At 48.8% G+C, this 14,383-nt stretch overlaps 1 protein-coding gene and 1 long non-coding RNA gene across 2 annotated transcripts in view; one reads left to right on the top strand and one right to left on the bottom strand.

Annotated features, from left to right (window-relative positions):
* The window catches only part of RBPMS2 (RNA binding protein, mRNA processing factor 2), a 29,426-nt gene extending 25,572 nt beyond the window's left edge, over positions 1 to 3,854 (bottom strand). The window contains exon 1 of the mRNA XM_066341421.1: positions 3,649 to 3,854. Within this exon, the coding sequence (XP_066197518.1) occupies positions 3,649 to 3,729 (81 nt within the window). The 5' untranslated portion in view covers positions 3,730 to 3,854. The remainder of the gene's footprint in view (positions 1 to 3,648) is intronic.
* The window catches only part of LOC136375726 (uncharacterized), a 35,624-nt gene continuing 24,910 nt past the window's right edge, over positions 3,670 to 14,383 (top strand). Inside the window, exon 1 of the long non-coding RNA XR_010746103.1 lies at positions 3,670 to 3,720. This is a non-coding gene — a long non-coding RNA (uncharacterized lncRNA). The remainder of the gene's footprint in view (positions 3,721 to 14,383) is intronic.

Genomic DNA, 14,383 nt, shown 5'->3' with positions numbered 1-14,383 from the left:
CTAGCTGTCCCTCAAGAATCACTAAGACAGGCCATGCTTGGGACTGAGGTTGAGAAGCATCGGAGGCAAGCCTGCCCTGAGCAGGTTCTATAAGGTGTATTACCTCACCTTCTAGCATTGGTAGTCAACCTGGTCCCTACCGCCCACTAGTGGGTGTTCCAGCTTTCATGGTGGGCAGTAGTGGAGCAACCAAAGTATAAATAAAAAGATAGATTTAACTATAGTAAGTTGTTTTAGAAAGATTTATTCTGCCAAACTTAGCGAAAATCTGACATAAAGTACTTGGTAAGTAATTATTATTATATGCTTTAACTTGCTGTAACTCTGCTTTATAAATTTTATAAAGTAAAGTTACTTCCCTACTTTATAAATCACCATTACCATTTCTAACCAGTGGGCAGTTAGAAAATTTTACTACTGACAGATACAAAAGTGGACAGTAGGTATAAAAAGGTGACTACCCCTGGTCTAGAGCTTGGACACCAGGCATGACCCTCCTAGGGTAGGGTATAGCCTCTAGATTGAAACCGACACTTAGCTCTTCCCCTGCAGACCCTCCCCTTAATTCCTCGTTGCCCTCTTTAGCTTTAAAAGGGTATCAACACTTCTAACAAATCTACTTCCCAAGTGGTAGAAAAATACAAATTTCCCTCCCAAACTTGCATGATCATAATGTACCCACAACTAATGCTGCAACATAGCAAACTTCTGGTAGTCATCCGAACAAGCTACATGGTTCCACAGTCACTTTTATGCTACTCTCTCTTCTTGGAATGCCTTTCCCACACCCACAGGTCTAACATAACAACCTCCTACTCAGCCACATCTTAGAGAGGTCCAGCCTCCAGCTTCTCAGTGGCATCCCTGTATTGCTTGCTGATCTTCCCTTATTTTATCTACCATTGTATCTAACATTCCATCACTTCCCAAGAAATCCTTCTCATCTCACAGCCTGTAATCTTTCACCTATATCCCTGACCCTGGACCAGAAAAGAAACCTAATGCTTATGATATGGATGAAGCCCCCATGGGTAGGGTGGTCAAGTAGGGAGAAGCCAGGCTATACAAACTAAACAACTGTCAAGAGTCAAGGGTATATACAAAGATGAAAGCCCCCCTGAAACCGCATCCTGGAACTGTGAAAATCCACCCCTTTCCAGTGTTCTAACACCTTTAGGAACTCAGGTCTTACGGTGGACAAGTGAGATTCCTCGGTTTTTTAATTTCTTAAATTTATTTATTTACTTTTTTAGATTTTATTTATTCATTTTTATTAGAGAGAGAGGAGAGAGAGAGAGAGAACAGGGGGAGGAGCAGGAAGCATCAACTCCCATACGTGCCTTGACCAGGCAAGCCCAGGGTTTTGAACCAGCGACCTCAGCATTCCAGGTCGTCGCTTTATCCACTGCGCCACCACAGGTCAGGCCGAGATTCCTTGGTTTTTTAGGGTTGCTTTAGTGAATCTCCAATAGTCAACTGGGAAGAACCAGCCTAGCTCAGCTCAGCTATGAGAGTAAACCACTATTGCTAATGCCACCAGGGGGTGGCTCTCAGGGGTTGCAGAACTAATTGCCTAGGGAGCATCTAAGCTAAAGGGAAGTAGTCCACATCCAGCTCAAACCACCAGTCCAAAATGAAACACCAGCAAGAGAGCTCTTGGCCCACTGTTCAGAAGGCTTATCAGGGGAGGGGGCTAATCCTTGTGCTTACCTGACCAGAAGATACTGGGCTCCAAGAGATCCTCATAGCCCTTAGTTTTAGACCTTTAAACATGAGTCCAGGACCCTACACCACCAGCTGCACAGACTCCTTGAACCACTACAGTGCTGTGGCCACCTCTACCCCCAAGGAACAGCAAGGATTCCACTTCTTGAGGATTCTGCCCTCTCTCAGAAATGGCACTTAGAAAAAGTGAGCAATATCTGAAATCGGCCACATGGTTCACCCTTCTCACTAAAGAGGTCTCAGGGTTAGCCCAACCTCTTTGGCACTGTGAGGTCCCTGGTTAAGTCAATCGCCTAGCAGAAGTGGCATTCTGGGTCCTTGTCCAGCTTCACAGGAGACAGCTTCTTTCCCACAATTTCAGCTCACAGGAGGCCAAGCAGACACCACCCCACACACACTCGCAACTCTGCCACCTTCTCCCAACTCTCAGGGGGAGATTCTAAACAACCAGGTAGAGTCAGGATGGGGTTAAGGTCCCCAAAGCTGAGGACCTGTGGGCATCAAGGTCCAAGAAAGACAAGACCTTCAGGAACCAAAACACCACCACATTAGAGCCCATACCACACTAGTGGACAGATGTCAGGCCCTCCCTCACTACTCTTCAGTGTGAAAAGTTGTGTATTCCTTCCTTACCCTTACTCCTCAAAAAAGCAGAATCTAGACCTAGATTCTCAAGATGTCATGCCATTGGTGGACTAGGGCTGGCAGCAGGCCTCTGAATTGCTAAGAGTGGGAGCTGGCAGTGTGACCCTCCCACCATCCCTCCCACTTTGAGGAGCCCAGCCCAGCCCAGCAGTGGGGCCTTGCCGCCATTCTGCACCAAACCTATAGCACGGCCAGCGGCAACGCCACTGGAATGGAAGGAGGTAGCAACACCAGCTCCCCACCAAGGGGCTCTGCGGTTTTGCCCCCAGACCAAGGGGAAAGGAGCTCAGGGTGGATAACTGGCCCTTGGTTTCCTGGGCAAGACATACGTGGGCGGGGCAGGAAGGGTCTCTGAGCCCTAGAGTGACACAGCGGAGGCTGGAGGCCCTTTGAGGGATCTACAAACCTTGTCCCCTTTACACACTAGTTTTTGTCTTTGCCCGCCCCACTCCTAGTCTCCATTCACTGATAGCCTATCCACCACCTCACCACCATTTCCCCTCCTTACATACACACATCCTCCCCGATTTCACCATCCCATTAACTACCCAGCTGCTGGAGATTCCACGAAGCCGCCTCACACTCCCACATCTTAGCATATGAGGGTGTACAAGACAGTGTCGCCCTTACTTGTGGAATCCCACCCAGGCCAGCTTTGGGGTCCCAGCTTGGCGTCATGGCAAAACCGGAGGAGAACCTGGAAGTGTCTTTAGGCATCTTCTTCTCAGCTCTAATTAATTGCTGACTGACCTCTTTGCTAAAGCCCAGTTTCTGGGGCTTTGAGGCAAGGCCGTCCAGCCGCCACGACTAAGCTCTAGTGAACCAAGGTGCCGGGCGGCTGGCCCCAGCCTCCAAGGTCACGGGGAGGGGTCAGGGTGGAGAGGGCATGGGGCTGTGCAGCCCGCCCGCCGCGCTAATCCCTCTCAGTTCCTTCCAGCCGAGGCGGGAGTCCCGGCCATGCGGGAGGAGCGTCAGGGAAGGGGGCAGAAGGCCGGGCGGAGAGTGGAAAACGAGGGACGCGCGGAAAGCAGGCGTGGGGCAGCCGCGGCGCGGCTCGCACACTACGGGACGCACGGACTGCGGCCCGGGAGGTCGGGAGACAATGCCCGCCCAGCGGGGCAGTCCAGGCCGTACACCCCCGCCCGCAGGCCATCCTCCCAGCCGAAGGGCAGCGGCGGGAAGGCTCCAGGAACGACGGCCAGACCGGCGCAGCGCGCCGTTTCCCCCGCCCACCTCCGCGTGCACTTCACCCGACAAGTCCCGGGGCCGCAGACCCACCTCCTCCTCCAGGTTGCCGCCGGAGCCCGAGCCTGTGCCGGTGCCGGTGCTGTGCTCGTCGTCCGGCTTCAGGTTGCTCATGGTGCGGGGGGTGGGGTGGGGGTGGCGAGAGGAAGGGAATGCGGAGGGCGAGCGCGGCGCCGGGCCCGGGCGAGGAGGTGGGAGGGGGCGCGGTGAGCGGTGCGCTCCGGGGGTGCGGGGCGGGGTAGCGGTGGGGGGCGCGCGGGGCGGTGAGAGGGGTGGCCGCGGCGTCGGGCTGGGGTCACATCAAGTTTGGCGGGTGCGGGAGGAGGGGAGGGGGTGCGGCGGGGGAGGCGCTGGGAACCGGAGCCGAGCCGGAGCGGCCGCCGCCTCCGCCTTTTCACTGCGACCGCCGAGTGCGCCCGCGGCGGCGGCGGCGGCGGCGGCGGCGGTGGGGGGCGGGCGCCGGGCGGTGGCGGGGGGCGGGGGCCGGAACCGGCCTCAGCTGGGGCCGGGCCAGCCCCCCGCCCTCCTCGCGGTCTCCGGGGGAACGCGCAGCCAATCCCCGCCGCCCACTGTGGACTCGCCCCGGCCGGGCCGCGGCGCGCTAGCCCCCGGCGGAGCTTTCCCCCCTCTTTCTCGTTGTCTCTTTCCCTTTCTCTTCTTTCCCCTTTTCCTTTCTCCACAAGTTTTTAAACTTTGATGAACTCGCCCAGCGAACTTTCTTAAAGGGGCCGCGCGTACCTCGCTGTCCCAGCCTGCGGGGTGTGGAGCTGGGTGCGGGACACGGGCGCTCCTTCGTACCTTGGCATTGCCACCCCAGCGGCCCCACGCACGGGGCTCCCGAGCGGGGCTTCTGGGGCGTCGGCTTCTGGAAGTATGCTTTATTTATACCTTGATCTGGGGTTATTTGGACCGGCGCACTCATTTCACCCCAATATTAAGCCTTCTAGACTTGGTCCACACTCTCCTCCCTCCACAAGAGCTCAGGACTATTGGGGGTCGGGTTCTGGAGAAGACGATGGGGGCAGAGAGTGGGTCCGGACACATGGGCTTTGGCCTTGGCTGGGTGCTGTTTTGCTGCGTGACCTTGAGGAACTCGCCTCCCCTCTCTGGCCTCAGGCTTCCAGCCCAGCTCTCGTCCCGTTCCCAGTTACTGAATGGGACTGAGGGCAGAGAAATGAGTCTTTGGGACCCAAATAGTTATTAACCCCGGGAGGGGGTACTTCGAAATACCGAGAAGATTCCATTCGCCCTTTCCCTCCCTTTTCCCAGCCGCCAGCTTTTTGGGGGTCCTCTCCTTCCTCAGTTTCAATTCCCGCTACACTAACACACCTTTCTCTCGCCCCTATACCGAGCCCAGTAGCAGAGGGAGGGGAGAGCAGCCTCGCGGCTTGGGCGGGGCTGTAGTGACTCCCCTGCGCGGGGCTGGAGGGCGCGGCCACCAGGTCGGTTTTCCTCAGACTTTTGATACTACTCTAGGACTGAGGCCGGCCCCTGCCGCCACCTCGTCAAACCCACCTGGGGTCGCGCTTCAAGCGCGGCAGCCACTAGCCCGAGAGAACTGCCTCCGAACTCCAGCTGCGACCCTGGGAATCCCAGCCAGGGGCTCCGTTGGGGCTTGAGGAGAACGGTGGGACCCTGGCCGGCATCAAGCGTTGCCAGGTGTGATTTGCCTCCCGCACCTAGTTTCTGTTCACTTTGCCTGCCAGACCAGGTCGTCGCACCTGTGTTTTAAAGATGGAAGCGTCGTCGGTAGAGTGGGAGAAATTGGGTTTGCAGTCACAAAGCAGTTAGGATCCCAGACCTTGGACCCGTGACTCAATCCTTCGGAGCCTCGATGTGCCGACCTGCTTAATAAGTATTTATACATACCGGAGTACCGAGTGTGAAGCATACAATGTTCCTGACTAGTCTCCGCAACGAATTATAATCTCTTCCCTAGCTTGCCATTTTACAGATGAGTAAATTGAGGTCTAGAAATAGGCAATATCTTTCCCAACGACATATTCTTTCAGTAAATAATTGTTTAGCACCTACTGTGTGCTGGTGGTTAGGCCAGAAGCACCCTGGTTTCCCACACCCCATTGCCAGCACTTGCTTCAGGCTCTGTCATGGAGGAAACTGCCTCCTATAGGAAACAGGCACTGCCATTCCATGAGGTGCTTCACTTTACCCAGTTTTTGGGAACTTCCAGCCTCCAGCACCTCCAGGTGGAACCAACCTTGTGAACTCCTAGATATGCTGAGCATCTGTCCTAGGCTGCAGTCCATCTGGCATTATCTCCCCCATCCCTTCCCTAGATCTTCCCACCAGACATTTCACCAGCTTTGGCCCAGCAATATCCCTCTCCCATGCCCCCTTTTTCTTTTCCCTCTGCTTTTCCAGCCTTATCAATCCAAGTCCTCACTTCCCTCAAATTCCTGCTTCATTTCAGCTCCATTTCAGGAGCCTGGCCAGTTTTCTAGACTCAGGTACTCTTTAGAAGTTAGTTTGAATTTTTCAAAAAGAAAGGGAGTCTCATCTTGCCCTTCAGGTCTCCATTTTATAGAGGAGAATGCTGAGCCCTAAAGAGGTGACAAATGACACAGGTCCCACAATTGACCTACTTCACCATATTATGAAGCTGATAATTATTTTTAAATAATATTTTTTACTTTTCTGATGGTAATAGCAATGCAGGCACATTTTTGAGTAGTTGTAAGCTATAAAATAGTTTAGAAAGCAATCTGCCATCTAGAAAGCTATATTAATATTTCCCTCTAGTCTTTTTGTCTGTGCATATTTTTAAATTTTTATTTGTTAATTTGAGAGAAAGGGAGAGAAAGATGTAGAATCGTCGATCTGTTCCTTAATGTGCACTGACTAGGGATCAAGCCAGCAACCTCTGCATTTCTGTATGTATTTTTTTAAAATTTTTATTTATTCATTTTAGAGAAGAGAGAGAGAGAAGGGGGGGAGGAGCAGGAAGCATCAACTCCCATATGTGCCTTGACCAGGCAGGCCCAGGGTTTTGAACCGGCAACCTCAGCATTCCAGGTCGATGCTTTATTCACTGCGCCACCACAGGTCAGGCCTGTATTTTTTTTTTTTTAAGATTTTATTTATTCATTTGAGAAAGAGAAGAGCAAGGTGGGGCAAGGCAGAGCAGGAAGCATCAACTCAGTAGTTGCTTCTCATATGTGCTTGACCCGGCAAGCCTGGAGTTTCGAACCAGCAATCTCAGCATTCCAGGTCAGTGCTTTATCCACTGAGCTACCACAGGTCCGGCTTTTCTTCCTATTTTAAAAAACAAAATTGCTTCTATTCCCAGTCAAGGCACATAAGAGAAGCAACCATCTGCTTCTCTCCCCCACCCGCTCCCCCTTCTCTCCCTCTTCCTCTCCCGTAGCCAGTGGCTCTATTGGTTCAAGCATCCGCACCAGATGCTGAGGATAGCTCAGTTGATTTCGAACATCAGCCCCAGTAGGGGTTGCTGGGTTGCTGGGTGGATCCTGGTCGGGGCACATGTGGGAATCTGTCTCACTATCTCCCCTCCTCTCACTTAAAAAAAAAAAAAATTGCGGCCTGACCTGTGGTGGCGTGGTGGGATAAAGCGTCGACCTGGAACGCTGAGGTCGCCTGTTCGATACCCTGGGCTTGCCTGGTCAAGGCACATATGGGAGTTGATGCTTTCTGTTCCTCCCCTTTCTCTCTCTCTCTGTCTCTCTCTCTCTCTCCTCTCTGAAAATTGAATAAATAAAATCTTTTAAAAAAATTGCAATCTGTGCTGAACATAGTTTCAATACCCTATTTTTCTCTTAAATTTATCATGAATATTTCTTAAAAAAATTTTTTCTAGCAAGAGAGACAGACAGGGGGACAGCTAGGGACAGACAGACAGGAAGGAAGGGAGATAGGAAGCATCAATTCTTCGTTGCAACACCTTAGCTGTTCATTGATTGCTTTCCTATATGTGCCTTGATGGGGGGGGGGACCTCTAGCCGAGCCAGGACCCCTTGGTCAAGCCAGCATCCTTGGGCTTCAAGCCAGCAACCATGGGGTCATGTCTATGATCCCATGCTCAAGCCACTGAGCTCCGCACTCAAACTGATGAGCCTGTGCTCAAGCCAGCAACCCTGCACTCTAGCCAGCAACCTCAGGGTTTTGAACCTGGGTCCTCTGCATCCCAGGCTGATGCTTTCTATCCACTGCACCACTGCCTGGTCAGACATTTATTTTCATTGTTTTTAATGATTGCTTAACCCCCATGAGATGTCCCATAATTTAACTTTTGTTGTTAGACATTTGTATTATTTCCAGTTTTATTCTTTTTTGCCTTAATAAGAAACACCTTATAAGAGAATTCATAGTGTTTCAGGAAGGTTTCTATACGTGTGACCAGCCCTTAAGCACATTGGAGGCAGCAACTGTCTTATTCCTCTTTTGTATCCTCCACAAACCCTGAAATGAAAGAATCTCTGACTCCAGAGGGATTTGAAAATTATATGATATAATCGCAAAGCTCCTACTCAGCCTGGTATGACTACCCAGTGATACCACCAACTTGGGGGCTGATATAAACGGGGCTGGAGAGAAGAGTTCAGGGTATATAATTTTGGCAGACTGCCTACCTGGAGGGTGAGAACTTTTAACTCCATCTCCCCCAACTGTGACCTAGCAGCCCAGCCTCTAACAACCTCTTCAGTGCCAGTGCCTGGCTTCCCATCACCTCTGAGGTTCTCACATTTTTTTTCCCCTTTGCCTGGTGCCACCCACCCCCCCCACTCCTTCCCCAGCTTCCTAATCTTCCCAAACCCACTCCCCACTCCCCTTCCCAGATGTTCTCAGAGTGCTTTCTTTGTGTCCTCTTGAGCTTGGGAATAAGTTGTCTTGCAATCTCACCTACCAGATGGGAAAATCTCGGACTCTGAGAACTAGCCACAAAGCCTCTATGTGAATAGTCTCACCTGTCAATCTCTGCAGCCCTCAAAGCCTCAAGCAGAGAGCTTGATGAGTGATGACTATTTGTAGTGGTCCGTGTTCAATAAACCTTTGCTGAAATGATACTGGACCATTCCTGGGGCCTCTGGGTTATCTGGGGCATATGACCCTTTCTCTGATTTACTGTACATATTGATACATTATCCTTCAGTGTCTCATTCTTAGGGGATGGAAAAGTGTCAGATGACCTCACTCCTGGAAAATGCTGCCCTGGGGCCCACCAAGCATCCTGAGGATATGCCTGGCTACTTTCTAACCCTAGCTTCCCCACCATCAGGAAAGCCTGGTCAATAAGAAGGCAGGTAGAGAGGGTGACCTTGAAGCCCAAAGGCTGGGCTGTAGCTGAAGTGTATTTTCTTGGCAGTTAAAGGTTTAAGCTCCACCTGGGTGCAAGAGGTCTCAGGAAGGGAAGGGGCAGGATGCTGGCATTTATAAAGGACCTATTCCTTCCTGCTCCAGGCAGTTAAAATGCAGTCTCACATAATCCTCCCATTGTTCCTGCTATTCCTAGTTATCGTTTAGAAAACCGAGGCCCAGAAGTGTTAAGGAAACCTGCCTAGCTACTAGTGGATGACAAGGATGATGGGAAGTGTGAAATAGCCTTGCAACAGGATTCTGATTCTGTGACCTTGGGCAGCCTACCAGCTGAGTATCAATGAGTTCTTCTGTAAAATGGGGATACTAGTGCACAACTCCAAGGTTGTGTTTGAATAAGAGCTCATGGTAAGTTCTTGGTGTTTGTGATTATTACCCTTGGTCCTGCTGCTAGTTTGAAGGTCAGGGTCAGAGTGGTGCAGGTCAAGATTGGAGGCTGGGTCATTTCAGCCCAAAGTTCCTGAGCTCTCTCCTCCTCTTGCTTCCTTTACTCCGGGCTACACAGTTACTTAGGTCCCAGGTTTAAATCCAAAGCAAACAGTATTTCCAGAAAAAGTCCCAAAAGACCTGAGTTTGAGGTTAGATGACATGGCAACCTGTGTGACCAAAAACAAATAGTTTAGTCTCCTTAAGGTTTTATTTTCTCGAGGTAAAACTAGAGTTGCCCTTGAGGCTCTCGTGTGTGTTATCTAGGCTTTCTGGGGGTTTTTGTTTGTTTTTGATTGATTGATTTCGCAAGAGAGGAAGGGAAAAAGACAGGAGCATTGATCTGTTCCTGTATGTGCTCTGACCCGGATCAGACCGACAACCTCTGCACTTCAGGACGATGCTCTAACCGACTGAGCTATCCGGCCAGGGCAATCCGGGCTTTCTTGAGTGTTAAATGAGATCCTAGTTCTGGAAGTTCTGTGAAGGCCTCAGAGTTCTAGGGCAACAGAAGTGATTATAAAATCAGCAAAGGAATAGAACCAAGAACTTCACTTTAAACCCAGTCTGCCCAAGAGAAGAGGCAGCGTCTTTCCTTCCCTTCACATAATGGTATTTCTTCTGTTCCCACATGATAGAAAATTAGGGGAGGACCTTGAGGACAGGGATGGTATCTTTTTTCATCTTTGAATTCTCAGTGCCCAGCTCAGGTCCTGGTAAGAGCGGGTTTAATAACTTATTTATTTATTTATTTATTTATTTATTTATTTATTTATTTGAGAGAGAGGCAGGAAGAGAGAGACAGGAACATCAAATTGCTCCTGTATGTGCCCTGACCATAGAATAAAACTATCAACCTCTGTGGTCTAGGATGACGCTCCAACTAACAGCTATCTTGGCCAGGACTTAATTTTTATTGATTTTTAGAGAGACAGGAAGGGAGAGAGGGAAGGGGAAGGGAAGCATTTGTTGTTCTACTCAATCATGTATGTGCCCTGATCAGGGATCAAACCTGGAACCTTGTTTCGAGATGATGCTCTTAACCAACTAAGCTAACCAGCCAGGGCCAATAACAAATATTGAATGAATGAAAGGCTTGGGTTACCATGGAAAAAAATCCCTGAAAGAAGTATTTTTATACTAACATGTCAATGACTGCTTTTTCTTCTCTCTCCCAAGGGAACCTGAAAGGTAAGCGGAAGATTAAAAAACAACAATCAGAAACCCAAAAGGGATGTCTGAGCTGGTCAAAGGTTCCTGGCTGGACATGGGTTCCCAACTTACACCTTCCTCTCAGCAGCCAGAGCTCCTGCCCCACCGCCAGCTCCTCTCCAACCACTGGGCCAGTGGCCATTGCAGTTAGAGAAACTGAGGTTCAGTGGCTGAAATCAACTCAACTGAGGTCATACGGCCAGGCTTTGAGTTCATTTTATGCTTTTTATTTAATTTCAAAGCCAGATGGCTTGGAAATTTTCTTTCTTAGAAAAAACAAACTAATCAAAGATCTTTTCATATGGAGCCCTCAAATGATCTCTTACCCACAAGAAAATGTGTTTTTGAAAAAAGAAAGTTTAAGTTCTGGCAACAATTAAATGGCAGTTGCTAAACTTTTACTCGTTTTGAGTCCTTCCCAGGGAACCAAAGGTCACCAAGAATGCCACTCTGGCCTGCTTCCCTGCCTGAGTTGCCGGTCTCTCCGAGGCTGGGAAAGGGTCCCCCAGGCCAGACAAATTGCAGAATTGCCTGGCATGCTGGGAAGCTGGCCCCACTAGACAGTTTCCGAGAAAGACCTAGGGACTGAAAGTAGGAATAGTCGCACTTGACCAGGGCCCAGTGGGGCAAGTGACAGTCTTCTGGGGACTGGGGCTCTGCATGGAGTGGGGTGGGGAAGGACAAGGAGGGAGGACGAGCTGGCTCTACTTTCACCACCGGAGGTGGCAGTGAGGCTCCTTTTACAGTCTGTTTTGCCTTCTAAAAAGCCTCTTATTCATGAGGGGAAGAGAGTAACTGCTATCATTCTCTTAGACTTTAGGGATTTAAGGAGGCAGTAGGAGGAGAGGGTGATGCCTAGTCTAAAAGAATGCTTCCCCCAAGGTGGGCATTGTAGATCACAGAATCTGTATTATAATAGAAAGAGCCCTAGCCAGTGGACCTCACGCTTGGCTGCAGACCAGAATTGCCTTTTGAAGAACCCAGATTCCTGTGGCCCATCTGAAAACAACTATATCCATATCTCTAGGGGCAGACCTTGGGAATCTCCTATACCCTAGCAACTAGAACCTGAGGATCTGAATCCAGCCTCCTATATCAAACACTGGAATCTCCACAAAAAGCTAATCCAGCCTTGCCAGAACGTGGGGAGAAGCAACTCACATCACCCATCCCAAACAGCTCATTCCACTGCTGCACCTCCAGCTCTGCTTATAGCAATATTGTTATCAGATGATGATTAGTGATAATTCACATTTGTCAAGTACTTGGCCATTGACCTCTTAGCATAGAGGCTAAGGTTCCAAGTGCTAGACTGAGACAGGCCTAGGTTCAGACCTTGGTGTACTTTATATTTGTTTTTGTGACTTTATACAAAGTGACAAAGGACTCCAAGCCTCAATTTCTTTTTTTTTAAATTATTTTTATTTATTTATTCATTTTTTTAGTGGGGGGGGGGGGAGAGAGAGAGAGAAGGGGGGAGGAGCAGGAAGCTTCAACTCCCATATGTGCTTTGACCAGGCAAGCCCAGGGTTTCGAACCGGCGACCTCAGCATTTCCAGGTGGATGCTTTATTCACTGCGCCACCACAGGTCAGGCCAAGCCTCAATTTCTTGATGTGTGAAATGGGGAGAGTTTGTATTGCATTACCCAACAGTGCTTGGCATTATATCCTGTCGATTAAAAATTTAAATTGTGCCTCCAGTAAAACCCAAATCTGCCTCTCTGTTCCTTTACCCAGCTCTTCCTATTATGGCCCTGATCTCTATAACTCCATAGAGCAAGCCCATACTCCTGTAATAAGATGGTCGTCGACAGACAGCACTTCTTTCCCAGCACCTGACCCTGCTTTCTGTCCCCTCACACCCTGGCTGACCTCTCTTCTGGACTGTTTGGTATTAGGGGTGGTGAAATATTGTGTTCAGCAGGGGCAGGCCTCCGGGAGTTCTCTGAGCATGTGGGGAACCAGAGAGGCTAATGAGACAAAGGCCACAGAGCACAGTGATCTTGGGGGAGCGGAGTTGCCCGCAGACCCTGCCTGCTTCAGGCTGCTCCCTCAGGCTGCCAGCTTTGTGCTCAGCCCAGGGCTAGAACTCGTTCAGCTCTCCAGCTGGCTGGGTAGGTGATTTTTCTGTATGTTTGAGAGGCAGAGAGGTTAAGTAACCTGTACAATAATGTACAGCTATAACTGACGACTGGGATTTGAACCCAGATCTCCCTATACTCCATTACTAGAACTAGAATGAAACAAAAGAATTGAATTTGAATTGAGGTCTAAGTCCAAAATGCATTTTCTTCCAGGAATCATCTGGGTACATGTTGCTAATTGCTTATCTAGCAATAATCCCTTGTCTTTACATAGCAAACTTTACTTTTTTTCATAAATGTACACCTTCATTTTTGTTGTTTTTGTTTTTAGAAGAGTTAATGTTTGCTCATGGTAGAAGATTCACAAGGTACAAAAGAATATTGAAAACAGTTTAAAGTCTTTTCAAAAATTAAACATAGAATTATCACATGACCCAACAATTCTACTCCTAGATATGTACCCAAAAAAATTGAATACAGGTATTTAAACAAAAACCTGTACATGAGTGCTTATAGTAGTGCTAGTCACAATCGTCACACAAATGTCCATCAGTAAATGACAGGCGGTACGGTCATATTATACAATGGAATATAAAAAAATCCATAAAAAGGATCAACATGAATGAACCTCAAAAACATGCTAAGTGAAAAAGCCAGACACAGAAGGTCACATATTATTTAATTCTATTTGTATGAAATATGCAGAATCAGCAAACCTGTAGAGAGGAAAGCAGATTTGTGGTTGCCAGGGACTAGCAAGGGGAGATAGGGAGTAACTGCTAACCGGTCAGGGATTTGGGGTTTTTTTTTGGTGTGATGAGAATGTTGGGTCTACATGAAGATGATGGTTGAACAACACTGAGTGTACTGAACTGTACACTTTAAAATAGTTAAAATGAGGCCCTGGCCAGGTAGCTCAGGTGGTTAGAGCGTCAACCTGATGTGCCAATGTTGCAGGTTTAATTCCCATTCAGGGTACATATAAGAGTCAACCATCCCGGGTTCGATTCCTGGTCAGGGCACACAGGAGAAGTGACCATCTGCTTCTCCACTCCTCCCCCTTCCCTTTCTCTCATGCTCTCTCTCTTCTCCCACAGCCATTGCTCTTATGGTTGGAGCAAATTGGCCCCAGACGCTGAGGATGGCTCCATGGCCTCGCCTCAGGTGCTGAAATAGCTTGGTTGCCCAAACAACAGAGCAGTGGCCTCAGATGGGCAGAGCATTGCCCTGTAGGGGGCTTGCCGGGTGGATGCTGTTCAGGGTGCATGAGGGAGTCTGTCTGACTGCCTCCCTGCCTCTCTCACTTAATAAAAAAAAAAGTTATGAAAATATTAAAAAAAAGTCAACCAATGAATGTATAAATAAATGGAACAACAAATTGATATTTCTCTCTTTTTAAAAACTTAAAATGATTCATGTTTATGTGAATTTTAACTCAGTTTTATAAAAAGAATATTGAACATTAAGTACTCCCCCCCCGAAAAAACCATCCCTTAGCAACTGGTACAACTTCCAAGGATATTCTGAGCATTTATAAACATTTGTGCGTGTAGTCTTTCATATAAATGGTAGCATTCTGTATACATTGTTCTAGCCTTGTTTCTTTTTTTTTTTTAGTTTTTATTTTTATTAATTATTATTTTTTTTTAGAGAGGAGAGAGAGAGAGAGAGAGAAGGGGGAGGGAGGAGCAGG

Source organism: Saccopteryx leptura, chromosome 6, assembly GCF_036850995.1.
Source record: "Saccopteryx leptura isolate mSacLep1 chromosome 6, mSacLep1_pri_phased_curated, whole genome shotgun sequence".
In the NCBI taxonomy this organism is placed as follows: Eukaryota; Metazoa; Chordata; class Mammalia; order Chiroptera; family Emballonuridae; genus Saccopteryx; species Saccopteryx leptura.
The sequence above is the reverse complement of the archived record's forward strand: the minus strand, read 5'-3'. Positions and strand labels throughout refer to the sequence as shown.